The sequence below is a fragment of the Clupea harengus genome, chromosome 12 (assembly GCF_900700415.2).
Source record: "Clupea harengus chromosome 12, Ch_v2.0.2, whole genome shotgun sequence".
Classification (NCBI taxonomy): Eukaryota; Metazoa; Chordata; class Actinopteri; order Clupeiformes; family Clupeidae; genus Clupea; species Clupea harengus.
Genome location: NC_045163.1, coordinates 21,020,919 through 21,048,175, shown reverse-complemented (window position 1 = coordinate 21,048,175; position 27,257 = coordinate 21,020,919). Strand labels below are relative to the sequence as shown.

Genomic DNA, 27,257 nt, shown 5'->3' with positions numbered 1-27,257 from the left:
ATGGCATTGGTAGCTGTCAAGCAGTTTTCTAAATTGATGGGAAGCATGTATATGAAGCACTTGTGTCTGAGGAATGTGCCAAGAACAAATCCGTATGGGTCCTGCAAAAAAATTAAAATACAGGTTCAACTAAGAACCTTTTTCCATCCAAATATTCCTCTGCTGACAAAAGAGTGGCTAATGGGTAGGAAACTGCCTAAATGGTTCCACAGGAAGTAGGTTTGTGATCTCCATGGGCTCCCTTGGTTCACATATCAAGGACAGATTTAAAGTAGCAAGTTGGAATCACTCCACTAGTGTATTCTCCTCTTCCCAAAGCCCTGCTATAGTGGCCTTTATTGGGGCAAGGGGAGTATGTCCAACATATCTAAAAATGAAAAGCTGAAATATTGATTTCCCACAAAACCCACTTATTCCATCCTCAGAGTGGTCATGGAACGGGCTTCTGGGTGCAATCACTGGTGATGGTGGAAAATGTCAACTGGCGTGTAATGCCATCATGGAAAAAAAGTGGGATTGTTGTCAGAGGGTTTACTGTGCTCTCCTAAGACCCCACAGACGTCAGAGGTTCCTTGAAGCTCATCTCATTTAGGGTTTGGATGGATGGGGGGCTTTTTTTTTTTTTTTTAGCTCCACTTTTTCCATTAGCTTCAGAGGGAAGGATTTTCACAAAAGGGAACCATAGCCAAGTGAAGTGGTTCAGCGCCACAAGACAAGAGCCAAATAAACCCTGAATGGAGCCATATCACCAGCTGCTCTGCACTATTTGGTGGAAATACTACATCTGCTATGTGAATCCTCAAGTAGAGAAGGATTTATATTGAACTCTTGTGTTGAGATTATAAACTTTTCATCTGAACAGAGTTATATACAAGAATAGTATACCTTGCACAGAGGCAAGCTTCAGTCAAACACAGTCGTTGTTGCCAGATACCTCATTTGGTGCACCTTGCTATACCTGAAAGACAATGAAAACGCATTTCTTTATGCATATACTGCGTAGCAATATTTTACAATAACTTGGATCTTGATTTTAATTTCTTCGTGTTCTACTTATGTCAGTGTTTGGGTTAGATGGGTTTCGTGTTTTCAAAAATAGGCTAACGTCTATGTTTAACACTAAGCTTCTAAGTGGTAGATTAATTTTGTTATTGCCTCTATAGATGCCAAGACATACACTTTGATATGGTTCATGTTTTTGGGAACATATTTATTAAGCTTGGTTATCTAGTAACTCTATGCCTTAAACGGAAGTGCTTATTTGACCTACAGTATAAACGATTCTTCAGATAAATCGGCACAGCCTTTGGCAGGCTCTAACAGGGCTGTCAGCATTAGGGTTGCGCACGCAGGAAATGAAAGTGGCGAAGTGGCCGGCTGCGTTCTGACAACAAACAGAATTCCAGACTGACGCTTATGGTCTACTCCGGGCAACGCTCTCGATTTCGCTCCGCAACTTAGTAGACCAATAAAGTTCTTGCTGATTCTCTACACTCCTGTGCGTTTAGCCTTTCCTCCTGGGAGCGGGGTAAATGATGCTCTGAAAGATATGCTTAGAACTTTTCACACTGTTAACGTGTAGATGTCCACACCATTCACACTGCATGACTGATATTCAGTTTGTGAAATGCTGAGAGGAACAACAGACCCTATGTTGTGGAACCAACGTAACCTCTGTGTGTCATGCGTCTAATTGAAACCACAACGACCATTAAGGAATGAGGTTTGTTTTACCATGTCAGAAGTAGTAAGCCTATCTCCCATTAGAGAGAAAATGTGTTACCAATAAAGCTAAACTAAATCAAATAGCTTTAAAAGAACAGAGCTCGTTTTCTCAAGTGTATATTGTTATTTACGGTTGCTTTGATGATGCATGGTTTGGTAAGGCTGCTAAAAACTTAATTTAGTGTTAAGACTATATTGTTGCCTCAACTGCACAAAGTATTCTTGTAGTCCTTTCTCGTGCAGATTTCATACATTTTGCAATACTCGCGTTCAGCGTAGGCTATACACGACATCTCTTGTAGTCTTATGTGATATATCTAATTGCATTCTGCTAATTGAACTACATCATGACAATTGGCCCTGATAGCGAAAGGCCAGTGGACAACTGTTGGCTCACTAACCTTTTGCTGTTTCCGGTGCGTAACATAAGTCTTCAATTGACCTAGTCCTTTTTTCAGCTTGAGGACCTTCTAGATTCTAGTAGCCTACCATGAACTTCCTCTGTTTAGCAGCTGCTATTTAAAATAGACTATGCCACGGATGTGATTTAGAAATTCCATTTTATGTTATTATCTTAATATCCACGCCCAGTTACACTTAAGAGGATGGTGGTCCAAGAGTGGACTAGAAGTGGCACATCACCAGTAGGTTGCCGACCAAAATCTATGGTATTTGCTTTCTATCTGCCATAACCATGTAGTTGATCTACGAAGGCTATGCTACATTGTGAGCTGATGGTTAAGCAGCTTTGGCAATTTCACATGGCATGTATCAGGAGCATATGGTCTTCACATACTTCCATATTCCACAGTCCTTGTCACATAAGATCCAGTAATGTAGAGTTTGTACTGATGTCTAGCTCACATTCATGTGTTAAGTGTGTTATTTTGTAGCTTATGTTTTTCCCGGGACATTTGTAAATGAGTATGTAAGTTGATCCTAAATATACATTTTGCTGTTTCCATTTACTGTCAAAATTGTATCAACTTCAAACCATTGGGGTACTCTCAAACTCTTTTCTGAGTTTGAATCAGCGTGACCTTCCATGGATGATTAAGTGTCACTGGTTTGTGTATGTACAATATAAGATATAAGATGGACGTTGGGAATAGGATCCGCTGTCATGTCTTATGTATTATGGTGGCAAAGATTTCAGCAGCAGGTGCCTCTGATTCTAATGCACGCTTAAGTCGTGTGTGCATTTGTGTTTTCTTTAAAGTAACACTGTGCCACAGTTACCCACTTTTTGAAGTATGTTTTTACAGGCAACTACTTTTGGTATCATGTTCAAATGAATTTTGATGGTACATGGTCATGTAGGGCTAAACCCGGTCATGCCTCCAGCCCAGAAGAGGCGGGCAGGAGCAAAGGATGGTACCAGTCTTCCCCACCCAATAAAACATGAGGAGAGTGAGTTAACTGCTTCAGTACTGCGCCAGGACCAGGGCCCGGAAATGCCAGTGTACCCACTCCACCTGGAAAAGGCACCGAACTCTACCCACTCCACCTGGAAAAGGCACCGAACTCCAGAGCTAGTCAACCTCCACTTCAATTGCCGGCCAGCTGGATACCAGCGTAGCGACGATAGAGGTGCCATGGCAGATAACCACGAAGATGCCTCACTGCGGAGGAGAGGGACCACTCAAGACTTACCTTCCGGCTGGTTGGCGGAAGAAACCGGAGCTCAAGTCATGCTTGCCGTAGGAGGGAAAGTACTCTTGATGTTGATGGACTTGCTGCTGGGAGAACAGGCCAGCTGGCCCACCATTGGACGAGCTCTCCAGTTCTGTTTTGGCCGTCGGGTTCTTGCAGATGACGCCGGTAAACAAGCTCGCTGCCTGCCACCTGAATGAGAAGGAAAGTTTGGGGCGCAGTCACAGCTGACCTGCGCCTTTACACTCGCTGGGGCTACCCTACCTTCAGCGACAGCCAGCAAGAGGAGCTCATGGTGCAGGCTTTCATTCGGGCCTTGCAGCCAAGGCGGCTGAGAGAGCATATCTGTCGTAGCGCCCTCAGCTCTCTGGTGGCAGCCCTGGACGAGGCTGAGCATGTGAAGCACATCTTGCATTCACCCAACTTGCACTGTGTGAGGACTGTAACACCAATCCCTCATGGGCTGTACTTCGACTATGACTTGGAAGACACCCCCCTGCCAAGCTCTAGTGGACGCTGGGTCCACCATCTCCCTCGTCTGCACCCGGAATGCTGCCTGGAATCACCAGGCTGAACGGTCCGCATCGCCACTGTCACCTGAGAGAAGCCGTGGATGAAGGGGAAGAGGTCGCTGCAGGTGATGGTTGCTGGGCAGGCGGTCCATCATCTGTTTTGGCGGGCCAGCATCCAAGATCTGTGTATCGTTGGATTGAATGGAATAGGTGGGGACTAGAGTGGATGTGTCCAGAGCGCAGCTAATTCTGGGCACTGAAGCCGTGGCCCTTCACGCTGCTGGAGAAGACAACCCATCAACCAGAGGGGCCGCCACATCCACATCAATAGCCATGACACAGCCTGATGCAGAGGAGCCTACACATCCACATCAACAGCCATGACACAGCCTGATGCAGAGGAACCACCACATCCACATCCACAGCCATGACACAGCCTGATGCAGAGGAACCACCACATCCACATCCACAGCCATGACACAGCCTGATGCAGAGGAACCACCACATCAACATCCACATCCACAGCCATGACACAGCCTGCTGCAGAGGAGCCGCCACCAGCTGAAGAGAGTCCAGCACCGCGCTTCCACTGCAGCAGCCGTCGAAAGCATCAGGAGAGCTGCTGCTGCTGCCACGTCGCTACAGCCCACTCCAGAGCTTACCGGACCAAATCCACTACTGACAGCTGAGACCAAACAAGCTGTTAAAGACCTGTGCCAGCAGAGCTGTGAGAGGCTAGAGGCAATCCAGAGAGGCCAGCTTTGAGAGCTCCAGGAGCAGTTCACCGACATCTCAGCCCGAGACGAAGACTGCACACGTACCAGCCTGGTCCCGCACAATAACAACATTGGAGATGCCCACTGTGAGCAGCAGCCAAATAGAATATTCGAGAGATGGTGGAGGCAGGAGTCATCGAGCTCAGCAGCAGCCCATGGGCAGCACCCACTGTTCTGGTCAAGAGGAAAGATGGCTCCTGGCATTTCTGTGTCGACTACCACCACCTCAACTGTGTCACTTGTAAAGACTCTTACCCGCTGCCACGCATCAATGATGCCCTTGACCGCATCGCTGGGTCCAGCTGGTTCAATTCCCTCGATCTCTGCAGTGGCTGTTGGCAGGTAGAGCAGACCTCAGAGCTGACCTTCTGTGTTACGCGTCGAGAGCTGCTGGCTGTTATCCTGGGAATTTGCCACTTCAGAGCCGAACAATATGGAAGACGGTTTCTGCTGCGCACTCATCATGCATCTGTCACCTTGTTGCTCAACTTCAAAGAGCCGGCAGGACAGGCACCTGCCTCGCTGGCTTGAGACTCTGACTTTGAGATTTGCCATTAAGTTGGCTGTCTTCACACCAATGCAGATGCCGGCATTGCCAGTGCCGTGAGGCTCGAGACGTGGTGACATCAGAGTGATTATATCAGATCAGTGACATCCAGAGCGATGACAGCAGCAGTCTCTGGCCCCCGACAGGAGGTTATGATGACAGGGAATGGGAGTTCATCGATCCTCAGCAACTGCGAATTGGGAGCTAAGATTCTATCCTCTCCCAGGTTCACGCCAGCAACCAGACTGGACCTCCATGTTAGCGCTAGCTCCAGAGACCAAGTCCCTCTGCTCACAGTGGCCCTATTTCACCATGCAGGGCAGGCGCCTGTATCGCCGCTGGCGGGCTCATGGGGACCACTGCCACATCCTGCAGCGTCTGGTGACTCAACGCCTGCGCTCCTGAGTTCTTCAACTGGTCCATATTCCGTTGGGGGCAGGCCACTTCGGACTCGTCAAGACGCCTCTTTGACTCTGGTCCCGCTTCTACTGGCCAGGCTGTTGACTGTTGACATGAAGCTCTGCATCCACCAGTGCGATATGAAGCTCTGCATCCACCAGTGCGATATGAAGCTCTGCATCCACCAGTGCGATATGAAGCTCTGCATCCACCAGTGCGATGCCCGTACAGCCAAAAGGGAACCGGCCTGGTGCTCCCATGCCTCGCTGGCAGCAGTTTTAGGAGGGTGTGCCTGTGGAGCGTGTGGCTGTGGACGTGGAAGGGAAGCGGTATGTCCTCGTGGCCATCGATTACTTCACGAAGTGGCAAGAGGCATATGCCGATCAGAGTGCTGCCACCACTGCTAACTGCCTGGTCAGCCAGATGTTCTGCTGTTTCGGTGCGTCCGAGGAGCTGCACAGCGACCAGAGGCAGAACTTTGAGGCTGGTGTGTTCAGCCTGGATCTGCCTCTGGTCCCCTCAGGTGTACCATACGGCAGTCCAGGAGTCAACAAAGGGCACCCTTATGTTCGGACGTGAGCTCGAACGCCTGGTGGTTGGTCCTCCTCCAGAACCAGAGGTGAGGGGTGAGCCTGGGCTTGATTACTGCTGCAACATACGTGAGCGGAGGCAGGAGGTGCACTGACAGAGGCTGGAGCTCGGCAGAAGTGGGCACATGACACCTGCTGCCAAGGAGAGAACTTCCAGAGATAAGGTATGGGTTTATTTTCCTGAGCGTAAGAAGGCGGTCTCTTAAGTTAACAGTCAGTGGGTCAGGCCACGTACTGTGTTAGCAAAACTATCTGAGGTTGTGTTTAGGTTGCAGTTAGTTTGGTGATTGCGATCTGTAGTTCTCCACTGGGACAGACTAGCATCCTACCAGTTCTTGGCTCACTCAGACTCAGAGACTGAGACTGTGCTGCCTACCCTGTTCCTTTATCAGGAACAACTGTGGAACTCTCAGTGGAACTCTCCAGGGGAACGCTCAGTGTAATTGACAACTTCCCCAGCACTTGAGGTATTCAGTGTTGGAACGCCTTGGTCACTGTGGAGTCCTCAGTGAGGACAAATGATCCGCTTGGTGGGGGCTGTTTAGTGTGCAGGGGAACTGTATGTCTCCTATTTTCGTATAGGTTGCCCATAATGCTGTGTAGGCCTGGTGGTGGGAGTAGTTAATGTTAGAATTTGTGTTAAGTCTTCCATTTTAGAATGTACTTGTGTTTCCCTGCCTGTGTTCATGTCAGTGTGTGTTACTGTTGCCATTTAAGTCTGTGAGTTGTGTTTAATGCCCCGTTGTGGTTTTCCTTGTGTAGTAGCGTGTTTGTCTACCCTTGCCCTGTGCGCTGTGTCTGTGTATAAGATTCCTGCCATCCTGCTTATTTCTTGTTTGATCGAAGGAGCTCTTCTGCTGCGTACCTGAAGAACACAGAGAGCGCGTTGAGAAAAAAAAAAGTTTGTTTCCTGCTGATCATTGCAGTAATGTAATCATGCTTCTCTGAATTATGACAACGCATCGTAATTCTGCCTACTTAGACACAAATATTCTTTAAAAAAAATTACGTTCGATAATACATAATTTCGAGCAGCTGAAGATGATTTTTTATATAAGTTAATGTTTCAAACACTCGGTCGCTAATTACAAAACACTTGCGTCATATTCTATTAAAGCAGTGACGACAAGAGGTGAAACACAGAGAGGATCATGTCCATTTCTGCAAAATGACAAATTCATTCTGTTTCGGCCACTAAACTGACTTAGCTTTGGTGAACGTCTTGATTTCTGAAAACTAATTTCTCTGTGCGACAGCAACACCCTGTTTTTTTTCCTCATCGTTTCTCCATTTAAAATTCATACCCTTCAAACACGAACACTGGTTTTCTTTATGACTTGCTGGCTAGAACATTAAGTTTTGTCCAAGTCAAAAAATAAATACATTCTAAGGTTGTTTATTGTGGCTTCAGAACTATATTCCGAAGGGCATGTGCTGTCACATTCCTGGGTTCGACTTTTTGCTGCCATAGGCTATATTTTTGGCCAATTCAAGAATGTCTTTTGTGACCCTATTCGTTATATTGTAGTATAATAACCAAGGCAATCGCGTACATTGTATTACTCTGCATTCTTAACATATCGAAACTTGGTTCTGAGCCACTAATGTGCAACTCAGTTACATAATATTTACAAACACTGTCAAAATATAAAGACAAATGGCAAGATTGCTTGCAGGGTAAGGCATCAAATGCTTGTATGTCTAAGGTTAGAACACGTTTTGGTATCCATGCATAATTAAGAAATGAGTTACAGCAAAGCAAAAAAAAAAATTTTATTCCGATTTTTAAAAATGTCCAAAGTCTGTAATTGCTTCAATGAAGGCCTTAAAGTGTCGATGAATATGCGATCCGAGATGCATCAAATGTCAGATCTTACTATTTTGAAGTTTTGGTAGAGTACATAGTTATGGATTTAGTGGTAGTGGTAGAGTGCATAGTTATGATTTTATTATTTTAGTTTTCAACCTATTAATGAGTAAAATGTAAGCAAATCTCTTGCTAGTCCCATTCTAGCAAATAATGCATTTACAAAAATAAAATCAAACATTTTATTTCCGTGAATAGTGCATTCGATTATTGAATTGGCACCGCTGGGTGTATGGTTGATAAATTGCGTTAACATTAACATAATATTAATAATCGCCGTCATAATAATCATCCAAATTATGAATTGGTAATTCCAATAAAGTACCTTCCACTAGGTACTAGACAAACAATCCTGTCATTTCTGCAATGGGCTATGTAACAAAAACAGGCGACAGTAAGAAAAATAAATGATTAAATTACACATTATTGTTGAATGAATACTTTATTACAGCAAGCCAGCGTGTTTAAGCTGTAGGTAGATTCCACGCATCTTACCTGGCATTTCAAAGTACTGGCTTCCAATAACATAGTTTGCCCATCATGTTCATCCGCCTTTGGGATTGTTTTTTTTTTTCCAAGATGAGTTTTTCAGACTAATACCGTGAGATTAAAATCGGATTTTCGAGTAGAATCTGGTTAGACATCCAATGAGACGCATTTGTTTTACCATGCACTTGAAGAAACGGTTCTGAACATCTGTATTAAATGGTGCAAACTGCTGATCTGATTTTGAAGGCTACAGACTTCGTAACCTACTGGAAATAACAAAAGTCAGTGTAAACAAACTCAGCAGTAGGCCTATAGGCCTAAAGTCCACACCTCTAAGGCGGCGAATTAGCCGTAGGTTTTAAACCTGTTTTCTGACCAGAGCCCGCTCACCATATTTCTCCTTAATCTGACGGTGATATGGAACGAAAGCGGAAGTGGTCCTGCCCTAAATCAATGCCTAACGTTACACGTGCTTCACACCTGTTGCATGGGGTCATGGCAAAAGCCATACTTTGGAAATTCAGATTTGAATTGAATATTTAAGTAGACATTAAAGCAAAAGGTTACTGCAGCTCATAATAGCAACTGTGGTTAAATCTACATCGTTCCTTTTTTTTATCAGAGAATTATAGTGAGCAAACTTTAGGATAACAGGAATAGGATGGAAGTCTTGCAGCCATGCACTCAATGCAGTCTTGGGGCCAATTATCAGCACCTGCATCAGAGTTGCACAGAATAAGTTTCCCATTATTTTCAGTTTGGAAGCGTTTGGCCTTCCCGCATTAGTCTGTTAACCATTAACATCTGATAGATTTAATTACGTACCAAGGTACTTTATGGGCATGGTGCGACTTGTGTTTTATGAAACACTTCGAAAACCAATGACGTAGACGCACTTATTTCCAACATAAACGACCATTAGGCTAGTTCAAATGTACACTTTTCTCAGAGTTTCAACCCGCACGGGTCTAGTGGACAATAAAGTAATCCAAATATATTAATTTTAGGCTATACACTAGAAACAGCAAACGCACATTGTGGAGTATTAACGTGTTATTGTATTGTAATTGGCCCAATCGATCAGATGGTAATCAGACCGGAGGTCCATGACGGTAGGAAAGCGGTTTGTCAAATCTTTCATACTCTGTGTTCTACTCAAACGTTTAGTACAAAATAGTAGTCATCTGAAGACACTCAAAGATGCCAATAAGAACGCAAGAGGGCGCAACACGCACATAAATCAGAGGTGCGCAACGTTGAAGCAGATAGAGGTCTCTGGACGTGCTCTGGTACCCCCGTAGCATGCAGACACAAAGCTTGGACCCAGAGATAAAGCGTCGTTGGTTAGGTGGGTTGGGTTCGGACGCAGAGAGGCAATCTGGTTTAATCCATCGTTGCTTTCTCTCCTCACGTAAAGGCTATTCATCGGTTAACTCACATTTGCTTTTACTGGAGATTCACCTTGTGAGATGTTTTTGATGTAAATTCTGTATTAAATGAGACAGCTGCGTCGAACAGAAATGCTGTGTGTATGGTAATTATGCAGAAACTGTGTTATTGTTTTATGTGCTTTTATCTTGGAATGTAAAAATGTCTTAAATGGTTCTTAATGTATTATTCTGTAGCCTGTTGACCCGTATTATTGTGTTGACGTACCGATAGTGCTCTTAACCATTAGTCTAAAATTATATTTTTTCAAATAATTTGAACAGACCCACTATTGTTATTTTGTCATATAATTAATTAATAAACACGTGATTGGTAAAGTGCTTATTACGCACTGACGGTAGTATATAAAGAGGTTTCCCATTTCCTTCTGCACTGAAATGTTTGGTTGCAAACCCCATCTATAGATTTGTTATTTGTATGGATGTGTACACTGTTGGTCAAACTAAGAATCACTGAGCTACACACTAAGGTAAATATAAATAGTTTTGACAAGGACAGTCCAATAATTATTGTAAGTTACCACCCAAAAAGTTATTAAATTTAATATCTCTGGAAATTTGTATCTCCAGCTACAGCCCTTTTTTAAAGGGTCGATTTTCTCGCCCAGCCCAGCCACAATAACATCCATCCCTATAATAGCAAAGGGGGTAATAGGATCCAACAGTCTTTACAGTCAATTTCACGCAGAACAAACAGATTTCAAATTGCATGAAATACTGCACATCCTGCGTCATTCCACTGAATGCTTCAAAATGCAAGGCTAGAAGTTAAACTCTGGTGCGGGAGTAATCTGAAACGCGGAGGACTAATGAGCCCACTTAAACTGCGCTCAGATAGCAAAGCGCTGCCGAGACCCCGGAGGCCGAAGAAAGTGATACCCGGGAGACACGTTGTTACTGCAGTTAGGGACTAGATTAGTCCAACTTTCACAACACACAGACCTTTTACATGGCCAAGACTTGAGCTGGCTTTTGTCATAAATCACTGTGATTGAGATTGCGTTGATAGGCTACACCACAACAGACATAATAATAATAATAATAATAATAATAATAAACAAGCAACAATATTCTCGATTAGAAGGTATACTTAATTTGAACCTGTAAAGCTTCTATAAATTAAGTTATATGGCGCACATAATGCAGACAAAGGGCGGTCTGGTTAGATCTCAGAAGTAGCAAAGTAGACCAAAACACAAGCCTACGTCACAGCAACATCTATAGGCTAAAATCGGACCTGTCTTGCCATAAACGCTATGCGCTTATGCGCTTATGCGCACACACGGTAATCAGGGCCACCCACTGATGCAATATATTGTGCTGGTGTATCACCAGCTTATTCAACAGGGCCATGGTAATAAATGAAAATATAGGCCTAACCTAGATTTCTTTTATTAACGAACAAAAGATGAAAAAGGAGATGGCCAACATATTTTTCTTAAAGACATAAAATAAATGTAGTTTAGGTTCATTATAAATATAGGTTAAAGTTTATGCCTTTGATCGAATATTATCTGCAGCCGTAACCACGCGTTTATGTAAATGACTATCCTCTGCGTTGACTTAATTAAAACAGGGGTGAATTCTAATGAGGGAAGTAATAAAAATATAAAGTCCCCTTTGTTTGCACTCGATATTACTCTTCAGTGATGTATATCTATCAAATGAATTTCAGCACATTTGGGGGACAAAGAAAGCGGCTGCTTATGAATTTTTACATAGGCTACCTTTCCAGACACAGCGAGGATTATTCGGGAAGATAAAGCAGGACCCAAGATTAGGCCTTTCATTCTAAAGGTGCCGCTATCGTTTATCTAAAGGTTTATTAATCACACGTCTTTTCATATATGCTACCTCTTGCGCGTGCACGCACATGCTGTTTGTGTGTGTGTGTGTGTGTGTGTGTGTGTGTGTGTGTGTGTGTGTGTGTGTGTGTGTGTGTGTGTGTTTGTGTGTGTGCGTGAGAAATAGTAAGTCTGTTTACCTCTGCACCGAGTGATAATCACAATCAATCGCCTAGTGCACAAGACCATTATGTACTAGCTCTTTGAACATGAATTTTGAAGCAAAAAGAAGCCTTTGTTGTTGATTGAGAGTGACTAACACAGGAACTACAAATACAGTCGGAAGGTTTGATTGATAGGCATGCTATAATTTTAACTGTTTGCTTTCTGTAATATATAGGATAATGCCAAATGAATGTTGGGTTTCTGCCGTCTAGGCATCACTAGCCTATAAACACCTTTTCGGCTAAATAAAGTTGTTGATTTGCTTTGATATGGTGAATTATAACATTGAACCCCTCATTTAAAAACAAATTATACACCCTTGTGTGATGCCAACAACGCCTGTAGTGGTATATTTTCCATATACCTGCCTCTCGTGCATTATTCCTTAATTATACTAGGAAAGAGTAGGTTTTTGTTACTCGTGATTCCTGAAACTTATACTGAAGCTTTGCAGGATAGCTAGGTTAGGATATATGTCCTTGCTTAACTGTACATTTTGATACAATATTTCGCTTAATCCCTCCTTCCTTGGCACAGCCCTCGTCGCCTCCGGACGGGCTCCTCGCTCTAGTCAGCATTCGGAGGCGGTGCGCTTCTTAAGCATCCGCACGAGCCAGTAAAAAGCGCAGGAAAGTGACGCGAGGTAGGTTAGAGGGAGGGTGTTTCTCCGCAGACAGTTCAGTCTCGGTGTTCAACTCCTCAAAACACCCCACTCGGCACACAACATTACATCTCAGAGATCTCTGGAAGCTCCTCTGTGTGTCATCTCTGGATATATTCACCTTCCGTGACAGCCGTTGCACATTTTCTGCTGAGCATTTTTGCATCGAGTCTGTGGATCTCTCCGGAAACTCTCAACTCATCGTCGGGCTAATATTCCTCAGACAGTTGCAGCTAAGAGGACCCGTAAATCAAACTTAATCGTATAGCTGACAGCCTAAATCGGCCTTGCTAATATATTCCGCTGCATCGACATGGTGTATTATATGTAATCTTTCCGAGATCAATTGCGAATGCAACGCTTTTAAGCTTTCTGAAGTCAGGCTTATTAAGGGCAGTTGGGTTTTCCTCCTTTGTTGAGAAAAGTTTTTTCGAAGCTTTACGTGTAAGACCTGGAGGAGAGTAGTGCATTTCCAGGTCGAGGTCATATGGACATTGCAACAAGTTTTAGGTCAACGGAGAAGCATTTCTCGTTGAGGAATCATTCCTCCAGTGTTAAGATGCTAGACGGCATTAAAATTGAAGATCACATAAGGACAGCACCATCAAGTTTGGGAATTATGCTTGGTGAGTATGGAATATTCCATTTGGACTCTTAATTGTTTACATTTTTTTTAATTGTCATTTGCACCAAAGAAAAGAGCCATTAGGGCAGGTTCACAGAGTATAATTTCAGTGTGGGTGACCCTTTATTTTACTTTATTTTTGGTCCTTTCTCACAAGCATATAGGTTTTAAGCACATGGGATGCTCAGTAAATGGGACTATTATATTGGGACTATTATATTATATACTATTATATCACTATCTTTCCTTAGGCAAGGGAAGATAGTGCATGGCATAATCCTAGGACTCAGTTATGAGTACCTAAATTGTATCAGTTGTATTTAATATGGCTAAGCATTCATGGTTGCCACAAGCTCACACAGACACATGACCTAGGCTATAGGCAATCGTGCGAAGCGGTTTAGGTGGAATAATGTGACAGAAAATGACTCTTCTCTGTCGTGATCTTGTCACTCCTCACCAATTGACGTATTTTGTTAAATATTTAACACATATCAAACAAATAATCAGATCAGATGTTTTACTCAAACTCACTGTTATTTCCTATTTTGCTGGTCGTCAACCCGTGGCCTGGAGTCTCTCTTTCTTGTTTAATTGAAGAGATTTGAATAATGCTAAATTCTGTGTTTATTTTAGGAAGCGAGTGCCACCATCCAGCGATTTGCGAGGGATGTCAGCGGCCCATCTCAGACCGGTTCCTCATGCGCGTCAACGATTCGTCCTGGCACGAGGACTGTTTGCAATGCGCTGTGTGTCAACAGCCGCTGACCACGACCTGTTACTACCGAGACAGAAAACTGTACTGCAAACTGGACTACCAACAGTAAGAACATGTTTTACGTCAATCTATTTCCCCATCTTTTTAGTTTCAGCCTCGGCCTTTCTGATTTAGGCTAACTTTTAACCGGTGCGTGTGTTTGGGTCTGTTGGGCCTATTCGGATAAGGTGGGTTTTTGTTATTAAAGGAACACTCATTTTCATTTGAATATATTTTTTCTCGAGAAGGTGCAATACGACAATACACAACTTTGTTCCAGCAGACTAGTTTTGACTTCGTTGGATTTCATTACTTAATGAGATAGAGATACACACTAACTCCATCAGAGGAAATAAAACAGACGTTTTACAACAATTCTGTTGTAATTATTATTGTAGTCGACATTTACAACATATCTTAATGGTGAGAATATATTTGTATTTTTTTCCTTTGTTATTTATTTAATTTGTAGGGCGTTAGCGTGGTATTTGTTGATCCATATCATGGAGGACTGTCACTTCATTCTACAGATATAACGATATGTTTTGTACGCGTGTCTAATTTGTTTTAATGAAATGGGCAATCACGTCTGTAGTGTGTCATTCTTTTTCAATTTTTTAGTATTTTATTTCACAAAATGTATTCGTCAAAAAACCACATACATTGATTATAGCCACAGTGACATTTGTATTAATCGCTTGCTCGATATGTAGGCTATAAAATAGCAGATAACAGTTTGCCTATGAGCCTGTCTTTGATAACAATTTCTAGAAAACCATACAGATTAAATATTGTCAGTGTTCAGTGTCTCTTTACGAAGCCATTGACAATGAAACATTTATTGATAATAATAATCATAAGAAGAAGAAGAACAGAGCCAAGTACAACAGTATGTGATTAATGATGACATCTGTTATTGTTATTATTATTATTATTACTTCTACTATTAGTAGTAGTAGTAGTATTAGTGGTATTATTATTATTATTAGTTACACTTGCTGCATTTACTCATGAGGTTCATACCGTCGTAAACTTCACTAAACTAAACTAAATTGTTGCGGATGATACTTGGGAATTATAAATAACACGAGTGTAATTTCAGTAAACAGTTATACAGAAATTTTTATTTAAAAATGATTCTCATACACAATCTTGGTGATAAGAAGTCTATTTGTGTTTGAGTGTTAATGAGTGTGTGTAGCCTATACGCGTCCCCTGCGTGGGCATCGCGCTCTCCTTGCACTGTTGCAATGGGCCTGTATTTTAGGTGTATAGATATGGCGTTGTCTACGTGGAGGTGTGTGTGCGGGTGTGTTTATGTTGTATTTATGGTTGAGTTATTATCATTTATAATATGGCTAAAGCTGATATTAGTGGCAATAACTTATGTAGTAGCACGGTCCTCGGTGCAAGTTTGTGTTTTGGACCCGAGCGCAGACAGTGTGGCCAGTATGTGACGGTGGGGTGTCGCTGGTCCCCCTCTCTCTGCATGGGCGCGCTTCATGCCTGTCAAGAAGTTTTAAGGACTTTTTGTTTGGGGCTTTAAACATCGCTACTTCAATCACTGCGACATTATCGCTCCCTGCTAGAAGTCTGGCAACGGACAATAGACGACATCCATCGGCTCGCATCACTGGGTCTGTCCGCCTTTCAGACCGCTTCGCCCGACATGATGGCAAGCAGTTTGGCCAAACAATGGGAATTTCATAGCGGCAGCTCAGCATTCCATCTCCCGAGAAACGCTGGAGGTGCAGGGTCGACCTATCTCAGTTCTCTTACCTGGTTTGGAATAACTCCAAAGCGCTTTCCAGCTATTTTATTCTAGTGCCATGTTTAGCTTAAAGGAAGAATGACCCTTTACTTGCTTAGTGAAATTGAACAGTAAATATTTTAACAATAGCTTTATTATAACTACATTATATATATATATCACAGTGTGTGTGTGTGTGTGTGTGTGTGTGTGTGTGCGTGTGTGTGTGTGTGTGTGTGTGTCATCTGAAATAAATTAAACATTTAGAATAAACAGGGTAAATACATTGAATGGAAACATATTTAAGAATACAATGAAATACATTTAGCAAGAAAATGTAATTGCAATTTGTATTGTAATCTATTGCACAAGTTCATAAACAATTTAGATTACATTTTTTATTTGAATTAAAGTTAATTTAGATTTATGTAGTCCTATTAGTTGTGGTGATTTGCTTGCTCAGATAAAAGTAGGCAAATATGCATAATTTATACTGCTGTCATTTTTACAGTGTGTGTGTGTGTGTGTGTGTGTGTGTGTGTGTGTGTGTGTGTGTGTGTGTGTGTGTGTGTGAAAGGAGAAAGAGAGAGGGAGTGGGTATGTTCATATCTCCATGCTTGTACATCTGCAGCATTTCGATCTCTTCATTTCCAAATATCTCATAGGATGGCTCCACATGCCACGACTCAGGCACTGAGCTTGTCTCTGGTTGGACAGTTTCTTGGGCCTCAGCCAATCAGACAAGGGAGTCTGTGAATGCTTAACTCTTCACTGCAAGCGCTTTCACCTCCCACCCTGGTACCTTATCCCCTTCTTCATGTCCCAGGCTACCATAGGCCATGCTCACTTTTCCCTCTCCCCACTTAGTTCTATAAAATTGCATTTATTTACAATGATGGGTTATTTACAGATCTAATTCACACCCATTTTGACTTTTATGACTCTCAGTTAGCACACATTAGTCAGCCCACAAACTGCCAGGGGCTGGAGACTGAGACACACAGCCATGGCAGGCGTGATCTCAGATCTCCAGACAATGTGCCATAGCCTGTTATTATCCCTCTGTAAATCACTCAAAGCCAACGCTCACGGCCCTTTCATGTGCACTCATAACACCTTTTGAATCACAGGTGGTATTTTTGTTGTTCCTGTTTAGAATAACCTCTTTCTCTTTAATTCGCCGTCCTCGATGTGGCCAATGTTTGTTGTGCAGTCGGTTTGTTTGATTTGTGACGTACGGATGTCACAGAAGCCAGGCTACCCAAATTAGGGCCTTTTTCCCCCCCTGTCGTCGTGTCACTCTGTAGTTATGAGCCATGGAGATGTCTGCACAGTTACGCCGTGTTCGACAGCCATCTTTTGCATCTGACTGCTGTCTTCCCTGTGGTTGCGCTTTAGCTGTCAAAGTTTTTTAATTGGGTGTAAGTTGGCTTAGTTGGGTTTGTTTACAAGGTTTATTTTTGAGGAAATGAAAAGTGAATGCTTTAATTGTCTACCACACTGCTAAGAGATATTAGTCTTGTCATTTTACAAATAATGAAAGGTTAGCTTTTTGTTTTGTTTCTGTGCTTTTACTCACGGAGTAGTGTAGTATCTTGTGTTGTGAACTTTGTCCTCTAGAAATGAAGGAATAGACTTGTATAATGAAATACAAACGGGAAACAACATTTAAAAAATATATATATACGTATATATTTGACCTTCAAATGGCACAGAGGGAACCCAAATACCCTCCATGAGACTTCCTTAGAGAAGTGCTGTGGAATTCTGGGTTCTTGCGCCGACTGGTTTGTCTCTGGTTGCTTCATGCGATGCAGGGAGTATGACTGCTTGTGACAGTAGACTCGGCGAACCTTGTTTTAGCATGGACTCTCGATCGCCAGCTGAAGATAAGAGCGGCTCAAAGTATGAGAGTGTAGATTTTTGACTCTACGAAAGAAAGGCACTTTCTGAAGTGGCCTGGGACCAACAATAAGAAAAGAGAGAGGCAGGCTAAAACTAATAAGAGGAGTGTGGTGGATGGTGGTGCCCAACGCTGACATTCCAGGGCTTCGGCGGAATGAGGGTCTAAACTCCCTCTGGTACAAGTGTCTCTTCCAGCTATGTTTAGATTGCTGCAGCACAGACAAATATTCCTCAGTTTACAGAGACAACAGACCCATTCCCCTCCTTCCAGAGTAAATTAAAGCTTAGTTAAGAATTAATTATCAGCCTGATAGAAATGTTATGGGAAAGATGAAGTCTCTCTTCACCTCTTAGACCCCCTCCTCCCCTCTCTCTCTCTCTCTTCCTCCCCCCTCTCTTTCTCTCTTCCTCAAGCCCCTAACCATTCCTGTCCTCCTCTTCCACCCAGCCCTCTGAACTCCTTCAGTTCCTGAGGAGACCTCATATTTTCACAGCCTCTGCTTAGACTTGGATATTTACCGGAAAAGCCAACTTAGTCCTCTCTCTGTGTGTGTGTGTATGTGTGTGTGTGTTTTTAAGTGTTTTTACTATGATGTTGTAAAGTTTGGGGTTGTATTTGTGCTGAGTGATGCCCCTTCTGTGATTTGTGGTTTTGTTCAAAACAAACAGAGTTCATAATTTGTGTTTTTTGAGACTGAGCAAAAAGCAGCGGGCCTGTCAATAGGTTATGATGTGTGTGTGTGTGTGTGTGTGTGTGTGTGTGTGTGTGTGGTCCTCCACCACCATCTACCCAACCGCACAGTGGAAGCACGTTTTCTAATCTCTCCTGGAACCCATGATGTCAGGTGTTATTAACAGAACGCCATCATTCCATGGAACATCCTGATACTGGTTCCAAAAAAAGACGCGTGTCAGAGGATCGCCTGAATAATTCCCATGGATTACATTTAAATGCTATAAAAGTTACTGATAGCATATTAAGATTCCAGAGTTAAATAGTTTAAACCCTTTTTATTGGATGAATGATCCAAGTGAAGTGAAGTGTATAAATGCACTTGCATTGCATTGTGGTATTTGTAAGGTTGTGGATTAAAAAACTATGGATAGCAAAGGAAAAGCTACACTGCCAAAGCCACCACATGCACTCAATATGGAGTGGTAAAAATGGAAAAACTAAAAGCATCCAGTGTTAATACTGTGAACATAAAGCATAGTGGAAACAGAATATCAGATATCATATGAGCTACAGTCTTTATTGCCACAGTATCCCGTGAATAATAGTGCTGGGTGAAAGTCTGGGATGCACTGCGCGGTGAAACGTGGAGCTCCGTCTGCCTCGGGATGTGTTGCATGCTGGGAAGATGACTGCTCGAGCTTGTCTGTGGCCCCTGGCTGAGCGGATCGCTGCTATGCCGTCTCCGTCTGGGCATGCTCAGTGAGGAAGTATTGGATATCTCATCAACCTATCACACACCGTCCTCTCTGCGTCCAAATGTGATGAAGCAATCAGTCATTCCAGCGCAACCCCTCTACTCATTCTTAATTGGGTTACAAGTGCACTGTGTTCCTGCGTAGAACTGTGTATCCCCTACATGCTTCTTTTAAACTCATGGAGTGGTGACTTATAGTCCTCTTTACAATGTCCTTTGAAAGTATTATTTTGAAACAAACATCTTTCCTAGTGATATTTTATTTCCTAATAAGATGACTGGGATTGTCCATCCCCTAAGAAATTCAGTTTGAGGCACGCCTTCAGATAGTGTCGTTAAGCAGCCTTGAGCAGGCTTGACTTAAACCTTTAGGGAAAAGTTCAGTTTGAGTCACGCCTTCAGATAGTGTCGTTAAGCAGCCTTGAGCAGGCTTGACTTAAACCTTTAGGGAAAGCAGGCTCAGACATCCAGCTGAGGCTGAACACCGAGTTGAAACCTCTGAAAGAACACTTGATATAATGTAAGTCTAAGCACTCAAACCAACGGCGTTTCATAATGTCTCCCATAATAATAATATTCGATGCAATAACTATAATGGGGAGTTTGAACCCAACCACCATCATGAAAAAAAATGTGTACCCTGTCATTTTTTTTCTGTCTTCACCGCCCTCTAAAAACTTCTTCTGACTCATGCACAAGCAGGCCGGGGTTAGTGTTAGCACAGTATTTCCCCCCACCTATATGACATGCATACGAGAGTCTGCTCTGCCCCCCCCCCTCCCAATGAGGGCCGTTTGGAGTGTGGCTGTGAAATACACTCAGCCCCTCTAGCTCTCCAGAAGGATCCGGCCCTCTCTCCGCGGCTGCCTGCCTGCCTGCCTGCGTCCTGCGTCCTGCGTCCTGCGTCCTCGTCCTCCGCGCGCGCCGTGCCGTGCCTTCCTCCTCCTGTGCCACGGGCCTGGAATGCCTGTCCAAACACCCCGTCCCCTGCCATGCGCCCCCCTCCGCCTGCTGGCGCCGGGGTGTGAGGAGAGGGTGACACGAGGGTGGCAAGTGCTGCCACAGGGGTGCTGTGTACCTGGGGCCCCGCTTTCACGCACGGGCCCCAAATTCAACTTCCACCTGCGGACCGCTGCGCAACCCACACACACACACACACACACACACACTAACGCACACACCTATGCAGACAGGCTCGAACACACACGTTCTCGGCAACCTCATGACAGAGTTTGAGTGGAGGGTCTCTGCCCCCCGCCCCCCCTTCGTGGTGTACACACTCCTCAGCTCCTGCCCCGTCCACCTGTAGTCCCCTCAGAATGGTTGGGTAACCACCAGCATGACACGTCAGCTTCATAACCCACAGAATAAACCCTGGGCTGACACGAGAGATCCTTCTGTCCATGTGACATTCGTGTGTCTCTGGCCAGGCTTTTTGCATCCTGGTCCGCGGCAGACTCTCCGTCTACCCCAGCGTGCTGGCTGCTAACGACACAGAAGACGACAGTCTTTCAGAGCAACAAAAGCAGAAAATGACTTCAGTCTCGAACCTCGCGGGGGACTTTTGGGACAAACCCCCAATGCGATGGAGTCCTCGGCTATTAAACTCAGTTTTAGATTTGATGCCCACACAACACCCCCCCCCCCCCCCCCCCCCCCCACACTGACTTGTTCGAACACCCAGGGACCCCCCCACCCCTTTGTGGTCTCTTCATCTGGTAATGGGATTAATGCACAGACCCCCGTGTTTCCGCAGTGGCTGGGTGACACGGATCCCCACTTTAATCACTGACTGTGACACCAACCTCCCCCCCCCACACACACACACACACACACACACACACACACACACACACACACACACACAACTGATGGTGACACTAAGCCCCCCCCTGCCCACTTTGTGCTCACTGGAGAGCTGACGGAAACCCTCTCCTCTAATCCCCTTATTTATGTCAAGAATGGAGAGAAAGAGAGAGAAAGAAGGAGAAGGCCCAAGAACAATTCACAACAGGATGGGGGGCTGCAGGACCCCTCCTCTCGAATTCTCTTCCTCGACCAAGCGAGCATGAGACTGATCTTACGGAGGGGCTGGAAGGGAGAAGAAACAGGAGACCGCGAGGCTACCCCCTCTCTCCCCCCTCCTTTGCCCTCCCCAAAAAGAAAAACTCAACCCACCCCTGCAACGTTTAAGGCTTGGGCCCTACCATTGCCAAGAGTATCGATTTGGCAAAATTCCTCGGAGGTTCCTTTCATCGTTCAGTGTCAGTGCCTTTTTAATGTTAGCAGCTTTAAATAAGTGCCAAGTTGGTGGTTAGCTGCTGGCTGCAGTGAGTTTACTCACTCGCCAGCTTCTCCACTCCAACCCCCAGATCCTGGCTTTGCTAATATTGCATCCATCTTTTTCTCTTCTAGCTGTTTTTTTTTCCCTTTCCCCCTCTCTCTGAAGACGAGTGTAATGAATATGTCCTGTGTGGGAGAGATTGAGGAAACCTGTTGTCTTTGTATGAGTTTATGATTTCCTCTGGACCTTGTTTGGACATTTCCAATGTCCACTCTTCCTCTATCTTCTCTTGGTTTTTGCTCCATTTATGTTTTAGACTTCTGAAAGCTCCGTCTTTCCTGCTGAATGAGGAGGGGAGGAGGAGGTGGGGAGATGGGGGGGGGTCTGGGGTGGACCAAAGCCAAGTCTTAAAAAGGAGAAAGTTAAAAGAGAAAATTCCAGGCCACTGCTCTCTGTCACAGTTCACTGAAGACATGGTAGATGACCAAAGAAAAAAGTATGAATTTAATGGAAAATATCCAGTATCAATGAAAGTATGTCATTGGTTTGTATATGCTGAATGTGTGTACTGTAAGGAGAAGCAAAATCAGAGGAAGAGGAAAGTCTTTTGACTTCACCCACTGCCACCCCACTGCCACCCACTGCCACAGGATGACAGAAAGAACCAAAGAATTATTTTCACTTTTGCTGTGGGGTGGTTTGTAGCCTCTCGTGAACCATAACCCTTGTTTAGTTGTGTCTCAAAAAAAAAACTGTACATGTTCCAGTTGTATTTCTCTCTCTCTCTCTCCCTCTCTCTCTCTCTCTCTCTCTCCCTCTCTCTCTCTCTCTCTTCATATTCGGCCAGCGTGTGGCATGCATTCCTTTTGTGCACACGCCCCAGCCAGTAATCTGTTTTCAGGCAGTGGGAGTCTACACAGGAGGTGGTGGCGGTGGTGGTGGCATCGTAGTGGAGTGGAGGGGAGGTGGGAGTGCTGTGTGTGTGTGTGTGTGTGTGTGTGTGTGTGTGAGTGCTGGGGTTTATTTACTTGTCTGACTGTTTTGGAAGTCTGTGAGGGCAAAGGCTCAGATGGGCTGAGACAAATCTCATTACTCCCATCCAGTCCTCCTCAACCCCCCCTCCCCCCTCTCTCTCTTCCTCGCCTCCCCCTCCCCATCATTGACCTCCTCTCAGTCAGAACTAATGTGGAGGTAGCAGGTGGTCCTTCGAGCTTTGGCTGGTGGCGCCCTCTTCTTTGCCACCTTCAGTCACACTGTTCCACCCCACTCCTCATTCTCCCCCCCTCCCTTGTCTTCATATTTATCCATCCGTGAAATTTCAGAACAGTCGGCCTTGTAGTTTGCTTTTAGTTTTTTTTCCCTCCTTCCCATTGAAGTTCGAGAAAAAAAAAATCATTTGCAGATGTCACTGATTTGGGCCCAGGGTTGAAGTCGTTATCTGTGAGAGAGGAGGTTCGGTTTAATCACAGCTTTTACTGCCGTGACCTGAGAATGCTTATCTAAGCTGAGAGGTGATGTGTTGTGATGAAAGCTCCTGTAATCAGAGGGAAATGCAGGGCTTTAAATATCCTGTGCCCCCAACCCCCCCCCCCCCCGCCAACTCCCACAACCAACCAACCCCCCAACCCCCCACTCCCGACGGTCCATAACTCATCCCTAAATGAGGAGGCAAGAGTGGTGTCACATTGTAAAAATGAACAGCTCCGTTTTTATTAGAAACCAGAAGATCTAGTGTGCTCTCCATCTATCAAAGGCAAAAGCCCTTGGCCCGTGCATCCGGGAGTAAATTCAGCACCCGTGGCCCAGCGGGCTGTCTGGAACTTTTAAATATACCTCTACCCCGTCCCACTCACACCCCCACACACACACACCCCCAGTCCACCCACCCACCCATTGAGCGAGTCAGTGCGGCAGGAGAGAATAAAAAAACTCTGGGTCGACCCGAAGAAACAACACGGCGAGCAGCGAGAGCCCCTTCAACCTCCCCCTGTTTGGGTACCGCAGCTGATCGCAGACCACGCACCTGGCAAGAAAAATAACCCACAGCCAAAACTTTGCAGATAGGGTTTCATCGCCTCACGAGCCTCTTCAGTCACCCACCCCCTCCACACACACACACTCTCTCTCTCACACACATAGACACACACACATGAGCATATGCTCTTTTACACACACACACACACACACACACACACACACACACACACACACACACACACACACACACACACACACACACAAGCATATGCTCTCTCACACACACACACACGTCTCTTTCTCACCCTCCCTTCCCCTGGTGCTCCATGCTCCTTGAGCTAAAGTGATTTGTGGACGAGGTTCCCTCACCCAGAGGAGCCTGGAACACAAGCGGAGAGGAGAGGAACGTTTGGCAGAGATGGTGGGAGTGGGCTGTGGGTTAAGGCTTTTGGCTGCGGACGTTTGAAGGGATTGGGGTTTGAGGTGTGTGTGTGTGTGTGCGTGTGTGTGTGTGTGTGTGTGTGTGTGTGTGTGTGTGAGACTACCTTTCAGATTAAACAGTGCTCCTGGTGATGACAGCTGAGGGTATGCCATTTAGACGGCTTGGCAGCTTCAACCACTGCTTGATAGAACACTCACACTCACACTCAAACTCACACACACACACACACACACACACACACACACACACACACACACACACACACACACACACACACACACTCACAGGCTGTACACATTTGGAGAATTCTGGCCATCGGATAAATGAATTATGTGTGTTCTGATTTAGAGGCAACATGCGTACCCTTGTTGTATTTGTTTAATCTTATTATTACAATAGGCGTTACTCACAATAGCTCTGGACTGCAGTCTGAAACTAGCAGTTATTTTTTTAGGTGTATGAGTCCTCTTCTAAGGCCAGAGTTCCTGGAATGAGTTGTGTTGTGTCACTGTCACTGTTACAAATCCCCTATTCGGCCTTGAAGCACAAAGCAACCTCAAAAACAAATCTTTTCTCACCACTTTGGTTGATTTAAGCGCAGAAAAGGACTCAGCACTGTCTGTTCGTCTAAGGAGCTGTAAATTCAGAGCGTAATTCATAACGTAAGCCCTCTCTTCGAATAAGACCCGGGAATTATGATCAGTGGCTTAGTCCGCTGAAGGATTTAGGTGCTGATAAAATACCGATGATTTCTTCCCCCTGCTCACTCCTCTTTCTCTTCCCGGTGACCTCAGCACACCTTCTTCCCTTTCTCGCCTCTTCTCCTCCGCTGCGGAGATGTGGCTGGCACCAGCTGCTGCCGAGGGGTTGAGGCAGGGTGCGTCTCTCCCACCCCCTCGCACTCATAAATAGCCACCTAGCCTCGCTCTGTTAGATTTGGCGGTTGTGCGCGGAAACTGGTACGTGCCGGAGAAAGCATGTTGACTTTCTTCTCCCCTCTGTCTTTCCCTCTTTTTTTTTTGTGTGTGGTGCTGCACTCCCTCCCCTTTCGTCCCCCCTTCCTGGAGGCCCCCCCTCTCTCTGCCCCCGCTGTCCTGCCTCAGGGGAGGGAGACAGGGACACTCGGGGTCCTAAGCGTTTGGCCTCTTGGCTAGTCTAAAACCACATACCTAGCATTCTGAGCGGGCTATGCGAGTAGACGCCTCGGCGGGCCGGTGCTGAGTCATGAGGCCTCCTCCCGCACACGCGCCCTGGCAGGTGGATGGGCGTCGGAGTTTGCGTGGGATCAAACGGATTACCGCCCCAGAGGAACCACAACACTCGTTTCTGCTCTCCTCCTCTCCTCCTCTCCTCCTCCTCTCCTCCTCCTCTCCTCTCCTCCGCCTTTGTTTCAGGCTGGGAGGACAAAACTCCCCTGTGGTTGATTTGAGACTGGTTGTTTATTGGCTGAATCATCCTCATGGCACTGCCTCTCACCTTGTGTTTCCAAACACTTTCTAATCTCTGGACAGACATGGTTCAACATGGTTCAACATCGCACCTTGCATAATCAGTAAAACATTAGATCTTGTATCATTTTATACAGTATTATGGGATATGTGGAATTGGAGCGAGTGGCTGAAACTTTTTCCCACAAATATTTCCAGAAGCTACTTGGGGCTCTGTGTGTGGGTGTGTCTGTGAGTGTTTGAGTGTATTTGTTATCTTTGATTATTTGTGTGCTTTGTGTGTATGTGCCCAAGAGTGTGTGTGTGTGTGTGTGTGTGTGTGTCTGTATGTGTGTTCTGAAATGCGTGTGTTTTCGAATGTGTGTGTGCCTGTGTATGTGTGTTCTCGAATGTGAGTGTGTGTGTGTGTGTGTGTCTGTATGTGTGTTCTCAAATGCGTGTGTTCTCGAATGTGTGTGTGTCTGTATGTGTGTTCTCAAATGCGTGTGTTCTCGAATGTGTGTGTATGTGTGTGTGTGTGTGTGTGTGTGTGTCTGTATTTGTGTTCATGATTATGTGTGTATGTGTGTGTGTGTGTGTGTGTGTGTGTGTGTGTGAGTGTATTTGTGTTCATGATTATGTGTGTGTGTGTGTGTGTGTGTGTGTGTCTGTGTGTATTTGTGTTCATGATTATGTGTGTGTGTGTGTGTGTGTGTGTGTGTCTGTGTGTATTTGTGTTCATGATTATGTGTGTGTGTGTGTGTGTGTGTGTGTGTCTGTGTGTATTTGTGTTCATGATTATGTGTGTGTGTGTGTGTGTGTGTCTGTGTGTATTTGTGTTCATGATTATGTGTGTGTGTGTGTGTGTGTGTGTGAGTGTGTGTGTGTGTGAGTGTGTGTGTGTGTGTGTGTCTGTGTGTATTTGTGTTCATGATTATGTGTGTGTGTGTGTGTGTGTGTGTGTGTGTGTGTGTGAGTGTGAGTGTGAGTGTTGGTGTTAGTGTTTGGGATAACTCTTGGCTGCGCCCCCTGCTGTCCGAGGCCCTGATCCCTCAGCATGGGGAAGCAGTCTGTCTTGCCAAATCCCTCCACAGCCCCTCCCTCCTCTTTACCCCCATGGTGAAGAGCTGCCCGTCTGATGTCGACCGCACTCACTGTGTGTGTGTGTGTGTGTGTGTGTGTGTGTTTGATGGGTTTTGGCTGGTTTTGTCAGCCCTGCAGTAGGTAGCACTGGGGACAGTGGAGTTGGTACATGTGCGTGTGTGTGTGTGTGTGTGTGTGTGTGTGTGTGTGTGTGTGTGTGTGTGTGATATGGGAACCCCTCGGGCCGTGCTGCGTAACCGGAGCCCTGCTCTAGCGCTCGGCTCCCAGCAGGAGTGGCAGTGGTGCTTTGAGGCGGGCGGAGGGGGGGCGTGGGTGGGGGGAGCAGAGGTGTGCTCTGGCCTGCCGCTGAGCTCGGCGCCTCCGAGTTCCCCATCACTCACGGCCCATGCCCCCCCCAACACACCCCCAACCTCTCTCTCTCTCTCTCTCTCTGCACACACACACACACACACACACACACACACACACACACACACACACACACACACACACACACACACACACACACACACAGAGAGACATCCTCCAGTGATGGGCTCCCTCTGAACTGCATGCCCAGAGGCACACTGGACTGGTCTGGAGACAGGACCCCGGCCTCCAAGTGAGAGAGAGGGACAGAGAGAAAGAGAGAGGGAAAGAAAGAGGGAAGGGGAGGTAGAGGGAGAGAGAGAGAGAGAGAGAGAGAGAGAGAGAGAGAGAGAGAGAGAGAGAGAGAAAGGAAAGGGGTCTTAAAGCCTTCGTATGGCCCACAGATGGCCTAGGTCAACCTCACAACCAGCATCAGCCACCGTCAAAATCATCCGTCAAAGTCAAGGTCTCCCCTCAGCCTCTGTCAAGCCATTCAGAGCCACACGCTGTTTGTAGAAGTACAGGGCACTTG

The 27,257-nt window shown here is 45.3% G+C and overlaps 1 protein-coding gene across 2 annotated transcripts in view; it reads left to right on the top strand.

Moving 5' to 3' along the window:
• The first annotated feature begins 12,724 nt into the window (after positions 1-12,724).
• lmx1ba (LIM homeobox transcription factor 1, beta a) overlaps positions 12,725-27,257 on the top strand; it is a 48,223-nt gene continuing 33,690 nt past the window's right edge. For both annotated transcript variants that reach the window (XM_012830198.3, XM_042709362.1), the window contains exons 1-2: positions 12,725-13,302; positions 13,938-14,124. In XM_012830198.3, the coding sequence (XP_012685652.1) occupies positions 13,164-13,302; positions 13,938-14,124 (326 nt within the window). In that variant the 5' untranslated portion in view covers positions 12,725-13,163. The remainder of the gene's footprint in view (positions 13,303-13,937; positions 14,125-27,257) is intronic.